We start from the raw sequence: 21,660 nt of genomic DNA on the forward strand, positions 1-21,660 counted from the left end.
AGCCGTAAAACCAGTTATTAAAAAAAAATAACCATATTTTTACTTTATCAATAATCTAACTTTATTGCAAACAGCTAAAAGGACTTCGTCTGTGATGGCGTTTGCTGGCGCGCGTGCTGTGCTTGTTTGGAGTCTTTTTTTTGTTAAGAGTGGATGGTTTTTGTGTTAGTTGGTGTTTTTTGGTGGTGGAAATGACTGAGAAGCGCTCTAAAGGGGCGCCGCGCGTATGTCGGTGGGCGCCGGCGCAGACGGAGTCCATACTTGTATAGATTCAATAACTTGAAAATAACTACAAACTTGACATTGGCTAATCAGAGTAAAGCTAGATTTAAAGAAGAAAAAAAAAACAGCTAAAAGGGCTTCGTCTGTGGTGGCGTTTGCTGGCGCGCGTGTTGTGACTTTTTGGAGTGTTTTTTTATTAGAAGTGGCTGGTTTCTGTGTTCTGCTGGTGTTTATTGCTGGTGGAACTGACTGGGAAGCGCTCTAAAGGGGTGCCGCGCGTATGTCGGCGCCGCCGGCACAGACGAAGTCCATACTTATACATATATAGTTTCCCTAACTTGTAAATAACTACAAACTTGACATTGGCTAATCAGTGTAAAGCCAGACGAGAGAAAAAAAAAAACAGCTAGAAATAAATAGTCGTAAATAAAACTATAGAGATATTCTTGTCCCAGGAAATCGCAGTGGCCAGTGAACATCATATACAGGAGATTTTGAAGCGTCCAAAATCGATGTTAACATATAGGAATGGTGCAGATGTTATGCAAAATTCTCCGATAAGAGGTTACAAGTGTAAATTAAAAATTTATATCACCCCCGACAAGTAATGGTTACAGTAACTAGAAAAGAGCTGATAACTTTCAAACGGCTGAACCGATTTTCTTGGATCATAGCTAAGAACACTCGATCAAGCCACCTTTCAAACAAAAATAACTAAATTAAAATCGGTTCATTAGTTTAGGAGCTACGATGCCACAGACAGATACACACGTCAAACTTATAACACTTTGGGTCGGGAGTCAAAAAAAGGGACCAACAGAAGTAGGTATTCGATATTCCGAGTTATGCATGTGATTAAAAGGTGGATGGATTGCGTGAAAGAGGATATGCGTGTAAAAGGGGTGGATGCGTTGGTTGACAAGCGGGTGGAACATGTGCCGAGTTGCCGACCCCACATAGCGTGGCGTGGGACAAGATCTAAACTCTAAAGGAAGAATACGAAGAAAAATAAAATTACAGGGGCTCTTAAAGATATGTGAATTTTTAAGACCGCGTAACATTGAAACCGAATATTTTAACGGAAATCCGGAAAACCACAGGCATAGATATAAAATAATATTAGGTAAACATTAATAATTATAAATTATAATTACTATTAGTTATACCTAGTCGTCAAAAAGACCACCCCGGCATAGATATAAAATAATATTAGGTAAACATTAATAATTATAAATTATAATTACTATTAGTTATACCTAGTCATCAAAAAGCCCACCCCGGCATAGATATAAAATAATATTAGGTAAACATTAATAATTATAAATTATAATTACTATTAGTTATACCTAGTCGTCAAAAAGACCACCCCTGCTTGACCAAAAGTGCCCATCAAGCTGGCAGCATTGCCCCGCTGAATATTATATATCAGAAAAATAAATGGTTTTATATCTGAAAGTATTGTGTTCACATTGAAAAAATGTTTTAGATAGTACTTAAAGACTTATCTACACTGATTATTATTATTAGAATTGAATAAGTATTTGTTTTTTTACAGAAATAGCGCAGGGATACAACTAATAAATATAATAATTAGAATAATAAGTCAAACGAAAAACTAAGATGGAACAAGACGGTGACCAAATGAAAACTGAAACAATTTTAAGCAAAGAAATTGCTGAATTACAAAAAGCCCTTAAGTCAGAAGTTATGGAAACAATTAGTGTTTGTAACACTGATGTATGTATGCCATGTTTGCTTTCTCCTGATGATTACATAGTTCAAATTCAAATTACAGTGGACCCCCGGTAATCCGACAAATGTTTTGCAGGGCAGTGTCGGACTATCGAATTTGTCGGATTATAGAGTACTGCCTAAGACCCTAGTCAGGCGTTTTTTACTAAAGAGTACCTTGTAATCCGACAAATTAAAGATCCAACGATAATATTCTATATGTCAAAAGTAAACCACATCACATCACACTAATATTATAAAGGGTAAAGTTTGTGTGCATGTGTATATATATGTATGTGTGTGTGTGTATGTATGTCTGTTACTCCTTCACGCAAAAACTACTGAATGGATTGGGCTGAAATTAAGAATGGAGATAGATTATCCCCTGGATTAGCACATAGGCTATTTTTTATCCCGGAAAATCAAAGTTCCTGCTGGATTTTGAAAAATGTAAATCCATGCGGACGAAGTCGCGGGCATCAGCTAGTAATATTATAAACTAACAAATTTCTAGAAGTGGTTTGAACTATTGGCTGATTTGTCAGTCTGTCAGTTAATCATTTTACTAGCTTTTGTCTGCGTGCAATATATAAAACCCCCTATTTTACCCCCTTTAGGGATTAAATTGGGGGTTTTTGAAGCTGTCAGCCCTAAGTCAGAAGTTATGGAAACAACTGTTTGTGACTCTCATGTATGTATGCCATGTTTGTTCTCTTAATATTACTATATATGTATTTGATTATGTAGTAATATTAAGAAAAGTTAGTTGGTATGTCCGTTTATCCTTTTGAGTACAGAGATATCTTTGTTTTCAGGGCGAAACGTCTCAAGCTGAAGCAAGTTTGGACACCAACGATTCAGTCGTTGACAAAGTTACATCCTCAAATAAACACACTTCACAAGCAAGAGGGAAGACATCTAACGATACACACACCACTGGAATAGATTTTCATTGCAAAAACGTGTTTGAGTGTAACCATTGTGAACACACAACTAACAAAAAAATTGATTTGATAAAACATTTACAATCACAACACGGCACAGATGGTTCTTGCAAATTTTGCAACTTCAAATGTGCCAATAGAGACACTCTAGAGGAGCATGAGAAGACTCACAGAAGGAAATCATTTTCGTGTATACATTGTAACTATAAAACTTTAAATTCAGGTGCTCTTAAAAACCATGTTAGGACTCACACAGGTGAAAAACCTTACATCTGTCATCATTGTGACTTTAAATGTTCAAGTAAAAGTAATTTCATGCAGCACATACGGACACACACGGGAGAAAAACCTTATGGATGTAATCACTGTGACTACAAATGTTCAAGATCGAGTTCTCTAAAAATTCATCTAAGGACTCACACTGGAGAAAAGCCTTACCTGTGTAAATATTGTGACTATAAATGTGCAAAAAATTTTACTCTAAAACGACACAATATGAGAGCTCACCCTGGTAAGAAACATTATTGGTGTGAACACTGTGACTATAAATGTTCGACGCCAAGTGGTCTTAAAATTCATATAAGGAGTCACACAGAAAAAAAATTCTTAAACATTGGTGACAAAGCCTGTCCTCATTGTGACTTTAAATGTTTATTTGAAAATGCTCTTAAAATCCATGTTAGGACACACACGGGAGAAAAACCTTACCTGTGTAAAGATTGTGACTATAAGTGTTCAGATAAAAAGTACCTCAAACAGCACATGAGGACTCACACCGGAGAAAAACCTTATGTATGTAATCACTGTGACTACAAAAGTTCAAAATCAAGTGCTCTAAAAATCCATCTGAGGACACACACTGGAGGAAAACCATATCTGTGTAAAGATTGTGACTATAAATGTTCAACGAATTTCGCTCTAAAACGACATGTGATAACTCACACTGGCGAGCTACTATCATGTACCGATTGTAAGTTTAAAACTACAACCGCAAGTTATCTAAAACAACACGTCAATCTAGTACACTCTGACGAGAAAAATTATCTGTGTGACTACTGTTCCTATGAAACTTCATCAGCAACTAGTTTGAAATCCCACATAAGGACTCACACTAGAGAAACACGAGAAAAACGTTATATATGTAATCACTGTGGCTACAAATGTTCAGTACCATCTGCTCTAAAAAAACACATCATGATACACACTGATGAAAAACCTTATCCATGTAATATCTGCAACTATAAAAGTTCAACTTTGAGTACCCTCAAAACCCATATGATGACTCACACTGGAGAGAAGCCTTATATGTGTCAGTTTTGTAACTATAAAAGTTCTCGAGCCAGCCGTCTCAAAAATCACATACGGACTCACACGGGAGAAAAACCGTATGTGTGTATTTATAATCAGTGCAACTATAAGACTGCAATGTCAAGTAATCTTAAAGCCCACATAAGGACTCACACAGGAGAGAAACCTCATCAGTGTAAGTACTGTGACTGTAAATTCACCCGACCCAGCTATCTAGATCGTCACATGAGGACTCACGGTGGAAAACCATATTGTGATAGTAATCAGCACAAGAACGTTGTATCCAAAGAAGAGTTATCCAGTACTATTGTACATGTTGTACCCAAAGAACAGTTTTCCGGCACTAGTGTACAATTAGACACTTCAGATTTAGACCAACAAATTGTCAACATAATGCCTGTCACAACTGAAACTATTTTAAGCAAGGAAATTGCTGGATTACAAAAAGCCCGCAACCCTAAGTCAGAAAATATGGAAACAGCTGTTTGTGATGCCCTCAACCCTAAGTCAGAAGATATTGAAACAACTGTTTGTGATGCCCTCAACCTTAAGTCAGAAGATACGGAAACAGCTGTTTGTGAAACCCTCAGCCCTAAGTCAGAGGATATGGAAACAACTGCTTGTAAAGCTCTCAGCCAGTTAGAGGATATGGAAACAACTGTTTGTGATGCCCTCAACCCTAAGTCTGAAGATATTGAAACAGCTGTTTGTGAAGCCCTCAGCCCTAAGTCAGAGGATATGGAAACAACTGCTTGTAAAGCTCTCAGCCAGTTAGAGGATATGGAAACAACTGTTTGTGATGCCCTCAACCCTAAGTCTGAAGATATTGAAACAGCTGTTTGTGAAGCCCTCAGCCCTAAGTCAGAGGATATAGAAACAGCTGTTTGTGGAGCCCTCAGCCCTAAGTCAGAGGATATGGGAACAGCTATTTGTGAAACTTTCAGCCCTAAGTCTGAGGATATGGAAACAGCTGATTTTGATCCTCTCAGCCCTAAGTCAGAAGTTATGGAAACAACTGTTTGTGTATCTCATGTATGTTTGTTCTCTTAATATTACTATATATGTATGTATTTGAATATGTAGTAATATTAAGAAAAGTTAGTTGGTATGTCAGTTTATCCTTTTGAGTACAGAGATATCTTTGTTTTCAGGGCGAAACGTCTCAAGCTGAAGCAAGTTTGGACACCAACGATCCAGTTGTTGACAAAGACGAATACACTTCACAAGCAAGAGGGAAGAAATCTAACAATACAGACACCACTGATACATATTTGCATTGCGAAAGCGTGTTTGAGTGTAGCCATTGTAAACACACAACTAACAAAAAAATTGATTTGATAAAACATTTACAATCACAACACGGCACAGATGGTTCTTGCAAATTTTGCAACTTCAAATGTGACAATAGAGACACTCTAGAGGAGCATGAGAAGACTCACAGAAGGAAATCATTTTCGTGTATACATTGTACCTATAAAACTTTGAATTCAGGTGCTCTTAAAAACCATGTTAGGACTCACACAGGTGAAAAACCTTACATCTGTCATCATTGTGACTTTAAATGTTCAAGTAAAAGTAATTTCATGCAGCACATACGGACACACACGGGAGAAAAACCTTATGGATGTAATCACTGTGACTACAAATGTTCAATATCGAGTTCTCTAAAAATTCATCTAAGGACTCACACTGGAGAAAAGCCTTACCTGTGTAAATATTGTGACTATAAATGTGCAAAAAATTTTACTCTAAAACGACACAATATGAGAGCTCACCCTGGTAAGAAACATTATTGGTGTGAACACTGTGACTATAAATGTTCGACGCCAAGTGGTCTTAAAATTCATATAAGGAGTCACACAGAAAAAAAATTCTTAAACATTGGTGACAAAGCCTGTCCTCATTGTGACTTTAAATGTTTATTTGAAAGTGCTCTTAAAATCCATGTTAGGACGCACACGGGAGAAAAACCTTACCTGTGTAAAGATTGTGACTATAAGTGTTCAGATAAAAAGTACCTCAAACAGCACATGAGGACTCACACCGGAGAAAAACCTTATGTATGTAATCACTGTGACTACAAAAGTTCAAAATCAAGTGCTCTAAAAATCCATCTGAGGACACACACTGGAGAAAAACCGTATCTGTGTAAAGATTGTGACTATAAATGTTCAACGAATTTTGCTCTAAAACGACATGTGGTAACTCACACTGGTGAGCTACTATCATGTACCGATTGTAAGTTTAAAACTACAACCGCAAGTTATCTAAAACAACACGTCGATCTAGTACACTCTGACGAGAAAAATTATCTGTGTGACTATTGTTCCTATGAAACTTCATCAGCAACTAGTTTGAAATCCCACATAAGGACTCACACTAGAGAAACACGAGAAAAACGTTATATATGTAATCACTGTGGCTACAAATGTTCAGTACCATCTGCTCTAAAAAAACACATCATGATACACACTGATGAAAAACCTTATCCGTGTAATATCTGCAACTATAAAAGTTCAACTTTGAGTACCCTCAAAACCCATATGATGACTCACACTGGAGAGAAGCCTTATATGTGTCAGTTTTGTAACTATAAAAGTTCTCGAGCCAGCCGTCTCAAAAATCACATGCGGACTCACACTGGCGAAAAACCGTATGTGTGTATTTATAATCAGTGCAACTATAAGACTGCAATGTCAAGTAATCTTAAAGCGCACATGAGGACTCATACAGGAGAGAAACCTCATCAGTGTAAGTACTGTGACTGTAAATTCACCCGACCCAGCTATCTAGATCGTCACATGAGGACTCACACTGGAGAGGAACTCCATTTGTGTAAACACTGTGACTATAAATGTTCATCGTCAAGTAATCTTAAATCTCACATGAGAACTCACACGAGACAGAAACAATATTGTTGTGAACTTTGTGACTACAAATGTTCAACCAAAGTTATTCTAAGGACCCACATAAGGACTCACACTGCTGAGAAATCTTAGTTTTGGAAGTGTTGTGATAAAATTGAAGTGACTGTCTGTTTGAACGGGCTAATCTTCGGAATGGCTGAACCTATTTTGACGGGACTTTCACAGACAAGTAGAGGATTAACCAAGGAGTAATTAAGTTATTTGGAAATTGACCATTTTCAAGCGATACATAATAAATTGATTTGAATTATTTGAAAAGTGTTTTATTTAAATCTTGTTTTTACTGAATATATAGGTAAGGTAATAATCGTCCGCGTGGATTTAGGTTTTTAAAATTCCCGTGGGAAATCTTTAATTTTCTGGGGTAATGCCAATTTCCAGGACGTAAGCTACCTCTGTACATAAAAATCGGTACAACGGATGAGCCTTAAACACTGCTTTGCTTTTGGTCGCTTCTTCAATATCTCCTGATGAGCCTTCCCGTATTGATCGTTTACGGTGCTACTATGAAAATGTAATTATTTTTCCCCAAAATATTAGGTACTCTAAAGTAGTTACCTGTTTCACAATTCAATTCACATAAAACTTACGGAAATAACATAGGCTCTTAGGCCATAGAGTAGGATTATATTAGCATAGGCCTCCGCTAGGGAGTATAAGTATTATGTGATAGGCCTACGGAACGAATCTGTCGAATATCGGTAGGTAGGATCTTAATTACATACTCTTTGGGTAGGTAAGGAAGACATCTTTTTCTTTCTCTCTCCTCTGGCTTTACAAAGATTAGCCAATGTCAAGTTTGTAAAGTAACAAGTTAGTTAAACTATACAAGTATGGACCCCGTCTGTGCCGGCGCTCGCCGATATACGCACGGCACCCCCTTAGAGCGCTTTCCAGTCAGTTTTAACAACAAAACACTCCAAAAAGGCAGAGCACGACCGCCAGCTAACACCAACACAGAGGAAGTTCTAGGAAGACATCAGACATGGGGAAATTCGTTGAAATGTTATTGGTTTGTAACATGGTCTGAAATCTCTGAAATTCTTAGTAGGCCTTAAAAGAGTGATATCCAGGGCCGTAAATAAATTAAAAAAATCTTGTTAATATATTCAAGAGTTGGTACCTAAGTAATCACCACAGAGTACATTTATTTATATATGTAATCACTAGGTACGTTTTTATGAATGGTCTGTGTTTTTACATCTACGGTATAAAGTAGTGATGAGACTTCGTCTGTGTTGGTGTTATCTGGCGGGCGTGCTCTGCCTTTTTGGAGTGTTTTTTTTTTTGTTAAAACTGACTGGAAAGCGCTCTAAGGGGGTGCCGTGCGTATATCGGCGAGCGCCGGCACAGACGGAGTCCATACTTGTATAGTTTAATTAACTTGATATAAATAACTACAAACTTGACATTGGCTAATCTTTGAAAAGCCAGATGAGAGAGAAAAGAAAAAAAAAATCACTAGGTACGTTTTTGTGAATGGTCTGTGTTTTTACATCTACGGTATAATAATAAAGTAGTGATCATATGTTATTAGTCTGTGGTACTCTTTGATCCCAGCCAGGGCCATAAAATAAATTTAAAAAAAAAACTCTTTGATCCACTTTGACTTTGATCTACGAATCTGACTGTGATTCTACTCTTCAAAATAAAAATAAAATTAATTCGATGGTAATGCAACATTTACATTCACAATAACATGAGAAGATATTGAAACGACATAAAATAATTAATTTCTAAACATGGACGTTGAAATTGTTGAAGAAACTGATTTACAAGATGACCTGGTATGCAGCGTTTGTTACGCCGAATTTCTTGATAAAGAGGACTTAGAGGTGCATATAAAGCAGTTACATCTGAACGAGACTAATAAAAGTAGATTTTGTGAGATTTGCACACACATTTTTCCGGATATCGAAGAATATGCATTACATATAAGGAACACGCATTCCCGCAGTTTAAAGTGCTGTAAGTACTGCTCTAGGCTGTTTAAATCGTCCGTAGAAGTCCAAGAGCATGAAAAGAAACATAATGCTGCGGTTTTATATCCAAAAGTTTCATGTTCGCATTGTAAAAAAGTTTTTAACAGCAAAGAGGAGGTGAAAAATCATGAAGTAAAAGTACACTGTGATTCCATTGACGGATTTATGTTGAAGGATTGTTTGCCGATACTGTCATCTTTACTGTGTATGAATGTACAAGAGTTTTTCAACAGCCTTCCCTATAAATGTGTTGTGTGTGACAGAACAACTGTTGATGTAAATGCATACATACAACACTTGGTTGATGATGATAAGTGTCGTGGCCATGCGTGTAATGAATGCTGCAACGTGTATGCGAATAAAGTTAAACTTGGGAGACATATGCTTAAACACATTCAAGGCAATCCTAATACGAGAGACTCTTTATCACGATGTCGTAAATGTGGTCTGCCTTTTAAGGCAACCTCGTTCAAGTCGCACAAGAAAGTATGCACGGGAATGCGTTGTGTATTGTGCAACTTGTATTTCAATTCCATTGCTGAATACACTAGCCACAGATTGGCCGAGCACAGAGCCAAGATGCCAGTACTAGAAGTATGTATCTATTGTCAACGACGAATGATTGGTGTGGACAGTTTGAAGAAACACGTACAACGAGTGCATAAAAATGACAAACACCTGTATAAATATCATTGTACCGACTGTGATAGACTTTTTAAGCATCCAAAGCTCCTATTTGCACATTTTTTCTCAAGCCATAAGGACTTGCATCCGTACACTTGTAAGATTTGTGATAAAACGTTTAGGATACGCAAGAACTTTACCCTGCACATCAAATTGACACATAAAAGTATCGGTTTCGTTGAATTTGATGATAACTTCCACGTATTCTTCACTGATAAGAAATTGGGCACACAATCCAAAAGTCAAACAGCGCTTGGAAGCATTGATGATGAAAATGATGGATTCACTTTCAAAAATGATCATGATTATTGTGAAAACTCAAGTACATTTGAAGAAAAGATATGTAAAGTTGAAATTGAGAGAATGCAAAATGTTTGTGATGAACCAAAAAAAGAATTGAGTGATGTTAAAAAATCAAATGAGGAAGATAAAGAAAACAAAAAGCAAACTGAACGAAATGATGATGTGACAACTGATTGTGCAACAGTTGAATTACCTGATGATAAGAAATCTGTTAGAAAACCTGTACTTAAACGCAAACTAAATGTGGCTAAGAAACATAAGATTGAAGATACAAATGATGACAATAAAGGTGTATCCTCAGATGATTCTGATGTACCGTTAAAGACGGTCTCTAAAAAGTTAAAATTGCAAAAGAATCAAACGAGAAGAGTTAGAAGAAATTTGAGTAAGCCTGCTAGATCCAAGAAATTCGTCTGTGCTAAATGCGATAAGGATTGTTACACATACCAAAACTATCACAGACACAAAGCATTACACCTTAAAAATGAAACCAAAGTATGCATCAAATGCTATGCAAAATTTGATTCAGTGAAACAACTTGAAAATCACATTAAAAAGGAACATTCTAGCTCACAGCTCACGGAGACATTAAAGAAATTGCTCGAAAAACGCAAAGTTGCCGAATCGACATTGAAAACAGGTGTCAAATTAAAACAATCCGTAGATCCATCAATGCAAATCCCTAAAAATGCTAAACATGTAGTATCAATGCCTCAAAAAGTCATCCCGTTAACAACAACCGAAAAGTTTCGTAATACATTCAAAAAGGTTAACACTGAAAGGAATGCAAATACCAAAGTTACAATGAAATTGATAGACAAAGACAAGATTTCAGTTAAAAAATACTTGGAGAATTTCACCCCAGAGAGCAACGATGTCAAAATAACCATAGTAAATGACCCGGGTCCTTTGGACACTAGGGTGAAAAAGCTAAGGCCTCTGATAAAGCTAACGAAATGCCCCGAATTCTCACACGAATACCAAAAAGCAAGATTGAAAATGCCTGTAAAATTCACGGATGATTTGAAAGAACAGTGTCAAGTCAGCATCAAATTGGCAACGGATTATCGGCCTCCAGCTATGATGTTTCCCAGCAAAGTTGATAACAATTTGACGGTCAATAACTATGATTATAATGACACGTACGATACTTATGAATACGAAGCGGAGCATAAAGATGTAATCCCAGAAGTTGCACAAGAAGTGATGTTAGAAGGAACCGTCGAACAGAATACAATCGTACGTACAATGAATTTGAGTAACATACCCACTTGGCACAAAGTTCAAATAGCACACCTATCAACCGAGGCGCCGTATTTCAAAATTTCCAAAGTAAATTTGGGAACAGAAAGTTCGTTCACACTGACTCCCGAAGGAAATAAAACTCAAATTCAAGACGAGGAGACGCCAAAGAAGATAATGTTACCAAACGGTAAGAAATTGATCAGCGTCAATCCTTTTGAGCATTTGCTAAATAAACAGGCGATGGACGAATTGAAAAGTAGTAAGAGCAGAAATAAAGTGTATTATAAACCAAAAATAATTAATGCGGCTGAAGCTATCAAGACGGCTTTGCAGAAGTTAGAAGAGTCATGCACGGTCAAAGAAAAGAAGAAAAAATAGTTTTAAGCTAAAGTTTTAACACTCAGGGGCCGTTCAAGTATTAGTAAGCAGATTTTTTGCAATCATTAACCCACCCCTCCCCCTCGTCAGCAAAAGTAAGCAAAGCTCTTACCCCCCCAATGCTTACGTAAACATTGGTACAATTGATTGATTTATGAGCAGCAGTTATTAAGTCTAGAAATCCATACTTAATTTTTTTTTTTTCAGCCTTATATTTATCCTTAATAAATTTCTAAACAAAGAAAATAATTTTTATTTTTAAGGACCTCTCATTGAGTAAAGGCCTCCTCCAGATTCTTCCAGGTTTTCCTGTTTAGCGCCTTTTTTTCCAGTCTATGCCTCCCGTTTTTTTGATTTCATTTTCCCAGCTTTCGACAGGTCTACCTCTCTTTCGTTTCCCAACTGGGCCACGCCATTCAGTCACAGTCTTTGTCCATCTTTTATCTGTGAGTCGAATAACATGACCAGCCCAATTCCACTTTAACTTCATGGCATGTTTTAATGCATCAATAGCTTTCGTTTTTTTTCTTATAGCTGCATTTCTAGTTTTGTGTATTCTACGCAGACCAAGAATGCTCCGTTCCATTGCCCTCTGAGCAGTTTGGATTTTATTTTTTGTATATTTGTTGAATATCCAGGTTTGGCTAGCATACTTAATATTATAAATGGGAAAGTCCATGTACTTTGTCAGTTGCCAATTGCCATCGATTTAAGAAAAGAAAAACCGGCCAAGTGCGAGTCTGACTTGCGCACCGAGGGTTCCGTACGTATTTTTTTCTTGGCTTCACTCTGTAGCCTTTAGAAATCAATCGATGAATTTTGGCATATTTTATTTTTAAACTACCTATGTATAATTAAATAGAATTATGTAACTAGCATATTTAATGGTTAAATTAAAATTAAACAAAATAAAATACTACTGTCATATTAGTTTTTATTTTATTACATAGAGCCTCGATAGCTCAACGGTTGAGGAGCGGGCTGAATTCCGAAAGGTCGGCGGTTCAAACCCCACCCGTTGCACTACTGTCGTACCCACTCCTGGCACAAGCTTTACGCTTAACTGGAGGGGAAAGGGGAGTATTAGTCATGATTAGCATGGCTAATATTCTTTAAAAAAAATCAAACAAACCAATTATTATGTAACTACTTCATATTATAATATATTTCATTTGTAAATTATAATTATTAAATAGATTATTACTGAAATCCCATTTTTTATTTAACATATCCTTTCAAGTTTAAAGGGCAACTTTTCATCATCATCTCAACTCTTTGCCGGCTCACTACTGAGTAAGGTTTTTCTCAGATTAAGAGAAGACCTAGTCCGCCACGCTGGCCAAGTGTGAATTAGCAGACTTTACACACCTTTGAGAACAATAAAGAGAACTTTGCATGTAGGTATCCTCACAATGTTTTCCTTCACCTAGCATGTTAATCCATACTTAATATTATAAATGCAAAGTGTGTCTGTCTGTCTGTCTGTCTGCTACGCTTTCACGGCCCAACCGCTGAACCGATTTTAATGTTTGGTACAGACTTGGGATACATCCTGGGGAAGGACATAGGCCACTTTTTATCCCGGAAAATTGAAGAGTTCCTACGGGATTTAAAAAAACCGAACTCCACGCGGGCGAAGCCGCGGGCATCCTCTAGTTTTAAATATTTAAGAGGTGCTTATGCGGAATTGACCTTTGGACCTCCCGATTCACTGAAGTCTTAGGCTGAGATTTAAGACACTGTTAAAACGAGACAGCGTTATATAACTAGCATAAATCTGTCTCGTTTTAACTGAAACTTAAGTCTGAGCAAGGTCAAACTACGCTTTATAGATCTCAGACTTTTAAGAGTCTGAAGCTGAGAAGAACATACTTGACGAGACAGATTTATGCCCGCAATATAATACTCTTTTTTTTTCTCTCTCGTCTGGCTTTACAAAGATTAGCCAATGTCAAGTTTGTAGTTATTTGTAACAAGTTAGTTAAACTATACAAGTATGGACCCCGTCTGTGCCGGCGCTCGCCGACACACGCACGGCACCCCCTTAGAGCGCTTTCCAGTCAGTTTTAACAAAAAAAAAAACACTCCAAAAAGGCAGAGCACGCCCGCCAGCTAATACCGACACAGACGAAGTCCATAAAATAGGTAGCTTTTGAAAGGTGTTGATTAAAAAAAAAACTCCAAAATTGACTTACAACATTAGATATATTTAAGAAATGATCACATTACATGTAAGTATTTATTTCATAACATTTATTACAAAACCAAAAATTACAAATTACATTTTTGAACTGCATTTACTTGAACAATTGGTGTTCAAAATTATCAAATCAAACATATATTTCACTTAATCATTATTATTAATTAACATATTTTACACAGGTATTTAAGACGCATTTAGACGAGTGTTTTAATATTTAATTAGGGATGACTACTAGTCAAATCAGCGACTTTTTATCAAACTTCAAACCCCTTATGCAAGTAGTAAGGGGGAGTATGAAATACATAGATGTGACGTCATAAACGTTTGACGTAATATGACGTACATTTTTAGTCGAATCGATAATTTAAGAGGGCTCTCTCCGTCACTCGTTTCATACAATCGTAGTTCCAATTTCATTTGAATATTAAGCAACCAAAGTCCATGAAATTTTGCAAACATATTCTAGAAACTAATATCTATGTCTGTGGTTTTCCAGATTACTGTTAAAATATTCGGTTTCAAAGTTACGCGGTCTTAAAAATTTACATACAAATCTTTGAGCCCCTGTAATTTTAGAACTACATATTTTTAGAAAAATCTAAAACACCAAATCACAGATATTAGTTTATAAAATACGTCTGCAAAATTTCATGGACTTTGGTTGCTTAATATTCAAATGAAATTGGAACTACGATTGTATGAAGCGACTGACGGAGAGAGCCCCGTTAAAATGGTTAGCAAACTTAAAACTAACAGCGGACATGGATTTTACGAATTTTGGAAGACACTCTATTAAAATATTCCTAAAAAATAATTTATTTTTGACCATAGCCATCATCCCAATTGGTAATAACTAATATGCGTGTCTGACCACACTATATGTTGAATTACGAAATAAGCCTATTAAATCATTAATTCTTATGGCTTTCTTACTCGTGTGAATGCGTCTTTACAAATTGATAGGCCGATTCACACCAATTGCTTACACGTGACATTTGCGTGTAACGCGCGTAAACCCCTAACACACTGGGTTACGCATACGTCCACGCTTTACGCAAGCGGTGTGTCATGTTTCATACATTACAACGCAATGGTACGCGCTACGTCTACGCTTACGCAGCCTGTGTGAACGAGCTATTATAATTGTATTTAAAGTAGAAAATAACAAGTAAATAATTAATTTATTTATATGTATGCGAGTTTTTTTATTTTATTTCATCACACTCTCAAATCAACTTTCAAATGCCTAAACATATCGATTGACATTAGCTATCAATTTTTTGGAAAAATCAAAATAAAAAGGCAGCCGATTTATAAATTTTATAAATTACACAATTTTTGTTTAATCAAAACCTGTTCAGTAACTCGACATATTTGTAACAAACATAATGTTACCTAATTTTCATTTGGTCATCTAAGTAGAGAAATATTATGGAATAATCATTTTAAAACTACATAAATTTACTTACAATGTTTTTTTATTAATACATAAAAAAATGAAAAACACATTATTATGAACGAAATATGATTAATTAAACATGCATATAAAAAAAATTATTTAGTTTATAATAAAAATAGGAAATGCCATTTATTTATCATAGATAGACTTACACATACTATACATCCATGCTTTAGAATAATTTAATTTTAGGACATAAATCAAAATTAATTTATCAAATTAGAATAGTAATAATTATATTATAATGCATATTTATAATAATTTACTTTTAGGATATAAATCAATTTTTTTTATCAAATTAGAATAGTAATAATTATAATAATATTATAATGCATATTTATAATAATTTACTTTTAGGGCATAAATCAAAATTATTATCAAATTAGAATAGTAATAATTATATTATAATGCATATTTATGATAATTTACTTTTAGGATATAAATCAAAATTATTTATCAAATTAGAATATTGATAATTATATTATAATGCATATTTAAAATAATTTACTTTTAGCATATAAATCAAAATTATTTATCAAATTAGAATAGTAATTATTATATTATAATGCATATTTATAATAATTTACTTTCGGGATATAAATGACAATTATTTATCAAATTAGAATAGTAATAATTATATTATAATGCATATTTATAATAATTTACTATTAGGATATAAATCAAATTAATTAATTTATCAAATTAGAACAATAATAATTATCACTACGATTATAATTACAAGTTTCTATGGGCGTGAATTTATAAAGTACATTATGCTTTATGAGATTTGATAATAACCAACGTTGACAGAATGAGAATTTCATTTTTTTTTCTGATCCAAGTTAGCCCTTGACTGCCAACTCACCTGATGGTAAGTGATGATGCAGTCTAAGATGAAAGAGGGCTAACTTTGAACCACCTTACCGGCAAAGTCGTACCACTAGGCGATTTAGCGTTCTGGTACGATGCCGTGTAGAAACCAAAGGAGGTATGGATTTAATGAAAATTGCCATATCCCTTCCAGGTTAGCCCGCTTCCATCTTGGACTGCATCACCACTTACCACCAGGTGAGAGCAGTCAAGTGTATGTGAATTTAAAAAAAAAATTAAGCGTCGAAACAATAACTTCAAAGTAAAATAGACCTAAATATTCTCGACTTAAAGTGAAAAATTCAGTACCAACGATTTGAATTTCAAAAAGTGCTTGGATAATTGGTTGTAGATGAATGATGAACGAAATTGTGATTTAAAACAAGGACTGAAGGTCCATTTTACTTTGACACTGAAGTGTTTCGATACTCTATCTGTCCATAATCAACGCTGGTGATACTAAGCCAAAAGTGTCAAGGTGAAATGTATGGAAGTACACCCGTCTCTCTCTAACTTCTGATCGCCGCCCGTTGGTGTGAAGAGAGCGGCGAACTAGCCGTAGAATCGATGCATAGCTCCGATGCTTTTTCTGCTAAATCTGTTGTAATCTGAAATAAACAAAATTAATCTAAATAATATATAAAAGGAAAGGCGGGACTTCGTCTGTGATGGCGTTTGCTGGCGCGCGTGCTGTGCTCGTTTGGAGTGTTTTTTTTGCTAAGAGTGGCTGGTTTTTGTGTTAGTTGGTGTTTTTTGGTGGTGGAACTGACTGGGAAGCGCTCTGAAGGGGCGCCGCGCGTATGTCGGCGGGCGCCGGCGCAGACGGAGTCCATACTTGTATAAATTCAATAACTTGAAAATATCACAAACTTGACATTGGCTAATCAGAGTAAAGCCAGATTTAAAGAAAAAAAAAAGGAAAGGCTGACTCACTGACTGACAGACAGATATATCAACGCATATTAATTAACTATTGGACGGATCAGGCTGAAATTTGGCATACAGGTAGCCATTATGACGTAGACATCCGCTAAGAATGGATTTTTGAAAATTCGACCCCTAAGAGAGTAAAATAGGGGGTTGAAATTTGTGTGTATTGAATTTTATTAGTCATGATTTTTAAATTTTTTAAGTTCTTAAGTTAAAAGTTTAAATTCTAGACAAGTTTGTCATAACTTGGCTAAGAATTAAAAAAAAAACACTACAAAGACTAGTAATTATTGGAGGAATACGTTACCGTAGTAGTAGTAGTTGTTTTAGTAAGGCGGTTAAATGCAGTGTTTGTTCTCCAGGCGTCAGCGCGAGCTGCACGAGACGGGAATCCATCTCAACGCGGCCGCTAGTGCACTGCCTTGCCTTTTAGCTGTCGTCAGTGCTATGTATATTCGCAATTACCTATAGCTACTATAAGCGAGGCAGCTATATAGACGAAAGTTCTAGCGCGGGTCAACAGCGTACAGCGCCATCTAGTGAGCAAATGTATCACTATGGGTTCTTACTTCAGCATGACTATATCTACTCGTCTGTGTGAAGACACCTGTGTTCAGCAGAGGACCGGCGATGGGTTGAAATGATGTGAGTGGGAATGTAGTCCAGCAGTGGGATATTGTGTTACCTTGTGCACGGCTTGTGCGGCGCAGTCGGGCGGCAGACGTAGTTGTTTTAGTAGGGCGGCTAAATGCGGTGTTGGTTCGCCAGCCGCCAGCGAGAGCTGCACGAAACGGGAACCCATCTCCGCGCGGGCCGCGGCGTGGCGCGCTGTCCTGCGAATATAAGGGAAAAGTTTAAAGGAGTTTTTTTGTGAACTGGAGGAATTTGATGCTGGTGTGCTTTGGACGCATTTGGTCACTAACGGGGATACCGGAAATAACCGGCCAAGTGCGAGTCAGACTCGCGCACTGAGAATTCCGTGATCGGGTATTTTTTCCAACATTTTGCACGATAAATCGAAGACTATTTATTATACATAAAAATAAATAATTTTATTTTTAGAATGTCTGTCTGTCTGACTGTCTGTCCATTTATCTATCTAGTTATACTCACTTAGGGCTGAGCCCCTTTAGCGCCCGGCAGGCAGCCGCGAGCTCGGGGCGGAGCGCCTCAAGCCGCGCCGTAACCCCCCCGCTGGAAGGGGGGCTCACCTCCACCTCGCTCACTAACCCGCGTATCTGAAAACACATATTAACTAAAGACTTGGGCGACTTCGTCTGTGTTCGCGTTTGCTGGCGCGCGTGCGATGCCTTTTTACCCGACTGCGGCAAAGTCAAAAGGAAGGGTTATGATTTTAGCAGTCTATGTATGTATGTATGTTTGTATCCAGATTCTGTGTGTTCCACCGTAGCGCCTAAACTACTGGGCCGATTTTGATGAATGAGGTGTCAATTTCATAAATCCTTTTTTACCCGACTGCGGCAAAGCTAAAAAAAGGGTTACGATTTTAGCAGTCTATGTGTGTACGTATGTGTGTGTGTATGTTTGTATCCAGATTCTGTGTGTTCCACCGTAGCGCCTAAACTACTGGGCCCATTTTGATGAATGAGGTGTCAATCGATTCGTCGTAAAGGTCATATTTTCATACAATTTATTATAAATTCAAATTCAAAATATTTCAAAGTGCTTTAGAATCGTCAAAATAATCTACCACAAAATAATCATACAAAGAGTGATAATGTTTTTCTGCCCGTATATGTAGTCCAATTTTCATAATTTTTCGAAATTTTGTAGGTATAATGACGAACTATGCTCGTACGTTTTAATATTAAAGAAATATTGCTTATGTGAAGAGTTACTAGCGTCTAAATATCCATATTTTTGACCTCAACTTTCATGAGTATGTTTTTATCAATTTATTTGCTCAATTGCAACGTACCTCGTCACACACTTTGACATACAGATACAGCGCCTCCCCGCCGCTCTCCCATCCACTGACTTCATGGCGCGCCGCCGCTGCACTCATTTTCTCCAGGATACCCTTTATGCTTTCGAAGTTATCTGTGGAAAAGTACTCTTATCTATAATAATAATCCTTTTATTTAAAGCTACTATGGCTCAATTTGTTAGTATACAGACACTTAAAAACCTAATGTTAGTACCTTACCTAAACTATATTTTTTTTTATTTATTTATTTATTAAGGGACGCTAACAATATACATATTTAACATTTTATATATACTAACTTACAAACTATTACATGACCGATATGTATATCAATAACTAGCGCCCACAACATTTTTGTAGAGCGCCAGTAAACTTTATATTACAATAGACTTAACAGATATAATAGATACATACAAGTAGGTACTTAAATAAAAGGTATATGAAACATAATTACATTATAAGAAATAAAAATAAAATGACTATAGCTAAGTTAAACAAAGGTTAAGTACTAAAAAATACAGTCAGTTAGCTTTGGATAAAATATGGTCGGTGAGTTTTTTTTTGAAGGCAATAGCCGAGTCATGGAATATGTCGATGCCAGGTATCGTTTTAGATAGCTCATTATATTTAGCACACATACGTATAATTGGGGCTTGGTTCCCGAGATGTGATTTAACGAAAGGTATATAGAAGATTTTAGGGGATATACAGCTACGGGTGTTCCTACGCGGAATAGACAAGGATATCCGATTGAGGAGATTACTACATTTAATTTTATTTTGTAATAATTTGTATAGAAAGCACAAGTCAAGTATTTCCCGCCTGCTTCGAAGAGATGTCATTTTAAACTTGGCCAGTCGCTGAATATATGGTTGTCTGTGTGAGATGCCACTGACATGAAAAGCCAAGTGGCGAGTGAAGGCACGTTGTATACTTTCAATGCGTTGAGAATGCACATTATAAGTTGGATTCCAAATAATACTGGCAAATTCAAGACAACTTCTCACTAAGGCATTATATAAAATAATTTTAGTTTTAATTGAGAATCCCTTCGTATTACGTTTTAAAAATCCCAAGAGCTGAGCGGCTTTATTAGTAATATTGTTCACATGTGATCTGAAATTTAACTTTTTATCAATAGTGACTCCTAAGTCTTTAATCTCAGGTAACTCTTGCAACACAACATTACCAATTGAGTAACTAGAGACAAGTGGTTTTTTCTTTCTTGTGTATTTTACATGAAAACATTTGCTAGCATTAAGAGTCATACTATTGACATGACACCACTCAATGATTCTATTAAGATCGTCTTGTATTAACTTTATATCATTTTGCGACTTGATCGGTTTATAAATTTTCAAGTCATCTGCAAACAGGGAACAAGAACAATTTTTCACTTCAGCGGAAATGTCATTAATAAACGCCAGAAACAGCAATGGCCCTAAATGGGAACCTTGAGGTACACCAGATTGAGCTAGGTAACTAATGGATTCGTAACCATTCACAGTGACTGATTGGGATCTCTGCTTTAAGTATGATTCAAACCAATATATGAGGGGGATCCCGATACCGTACTGAGAAAGCTTGTCAACGAGAAGTGAGTGGTCAACTTTGTCGAACGCGTGGCTGAAGTCTGTATATATAGCATCGATCTGCTGGCCACTATCTACTTCTTTTATAAGATCAGATGTAAAATTTGACAAATTAGTTTGCACAGATAATCCGCTTCTAAACCCATGTTGAGAGCTTGTGAGGAAATTATCTAGGTGTCTGGCAAGCGTGGGTTGCACAAGACTTTCAAAAAGTTTAGAAAAGCATGAGAGAATTGAGATAGGGCGGTAATTTTTTATGTCCATCCGATCTCCTTTCTTAAATACTGGAACAATGCGTGCTTTTTTCCATTCTTCTGGGAAGATGCCATCCTCTAGGGATCGATTAAAAATAAGTGTCAAAGGCAAAGCGATTCCTGGCCCGCAACGCTTAAGAAATATAGGAGGAATGCCGTCAGGACCCGCTCCCTTTTGGGGATCTAAAGACTTGATTTGCTTTAGTACTTCTGCTTCTACGAATTTTATTTTGGACATCTGTGAAATGTTGCTACTGCATTGCGATACTAGTGTCATAGAGCCAGTTGTTTGGGTGTAAATAGAGGAGAAATGGTTTGCAAACAGATTTGCTATTTCTGTTCCTGATTTTGCAACTTTGTTTTCCAGTTTCATAGACCCGGGTAAGGATGATTCACCTTTCTTTTTATTTTTGAAGTAGTTCCAGAAGTATTTTGGATTTTTAGAGATGTTAGATTCGGCATTATGTTTAAAATCGTTAAGGTTAATATCAAGAAGTTTATGACAGCGACTGCGAATAATCTGGAATTCCAATTTATCTCTGGGATTTTTGTAAATACGATATTTTCTATGGAGCTTATCTTTTTCAGATATTAATTTAATTAAATTGCGCTTGAACCAAGAAGGGTATTTTGTTGAATTCAGCTTACGTTTAGGAACTGATTTTTTGATTATGTTAAAT

The 21,660-nt window shown here is 36.3% G+C and overlaps 3 protein-coding genes across 7 annotated transcripts in view; 2 read left to right on the plus strand and 1 right to left on the minus strand.

Moving 5' to 3' along the window:
• The first annotated feature begins 543 nt into the window (after positions 1–543).
• On the plus strand, positions 544–7,382 carry LOC123879548 (zinc finger protein 26-like). Its single transcript, XM_045927313.1, has 6 exons — positions 544–562; positions 678–786; positions 1,778–1,959; positions 2,769–3,389; positions 3,828–5,237; positions 5,357–7,382. The coding sequence occupies exons 3-6, from the start codon at positions 1,843–1,845 to the stop codon at positions 7,202–7,204; spliced, it is 3,996 nt and encodes a 1,331-aa protein (XP_045783269.1). The 5' UTR covers positions 544–562; positions 678–786; positions 1,778–1,842; the 3' UTR covers positions 7,205–7,382.
• A 1,365-nt stretch (positions 7,383–8,747) lies between these two features.
• On the plus strand, positions 8,748–12,628 carry LOC123879553 (zinc finger protein 721-like). The gene has a single exon (XM_045927321.1). The coding sequence runs from the start codon at positions 8,875–8,877 to the stop codon at positions 11,722–11,724; it is 2,850 nt and encodes a 949-aa protein (XP_045783277.1). The 5' UTR covers positions 8,748–8,874; the 3' UTR covers positions 11,725–12,628.
• Positions 12,629–16,416: 3,788 nt separating this feature from the next.
• LOC123879546 (nuclear pore complex protein Nup98-Nup96) overlaps positions 16,417–21,660 on the minus strand; it is a 67,880-nt gene continuing 62,636 nt past the window's right edge. For all 5 annotated transcript variants that reach the window (XM_045927311.1, XM_045927309.1, XM_045927306.1 and 2 more), the window contains exons 45-48: positions 19,126–19,247; positions 18,300–18,424; positions 17,872–18,019; positions 16,417–16,864 (exon numbers count right to left, since the gene is read on the minus strand). In XM_045927311.1, the coding sequence (XP_045783267.1) occupies positions 16,766–16,864; positions 17,872–18,019; positions 18,300–18,424; positions 19,126–19,247 (494 nt within the window). In that variant the 3' untranslated portion in view covers positions 16,417–16,765. The remainder of the gene's footprint in view (positions 16,865–17,871; positions 18,020–18,299; positions 18,425–19,125; positions 19,248–21,660) is intronic.

This window comes from Maniola jurtina, chromosome 28 (assembly GCF_905333055.1).
Source record: "Maniola jurtina chromosome 28, ilManJurt1.1, whole genome shotgun sequence".
NCBI classification, from domain to species: domain Eukaryota; kingdom Metazoa; phylum Arthropoda; class Insecta; order Lepidoptera; family Nymphalidae; genus Maniola; species Maniola jurtina.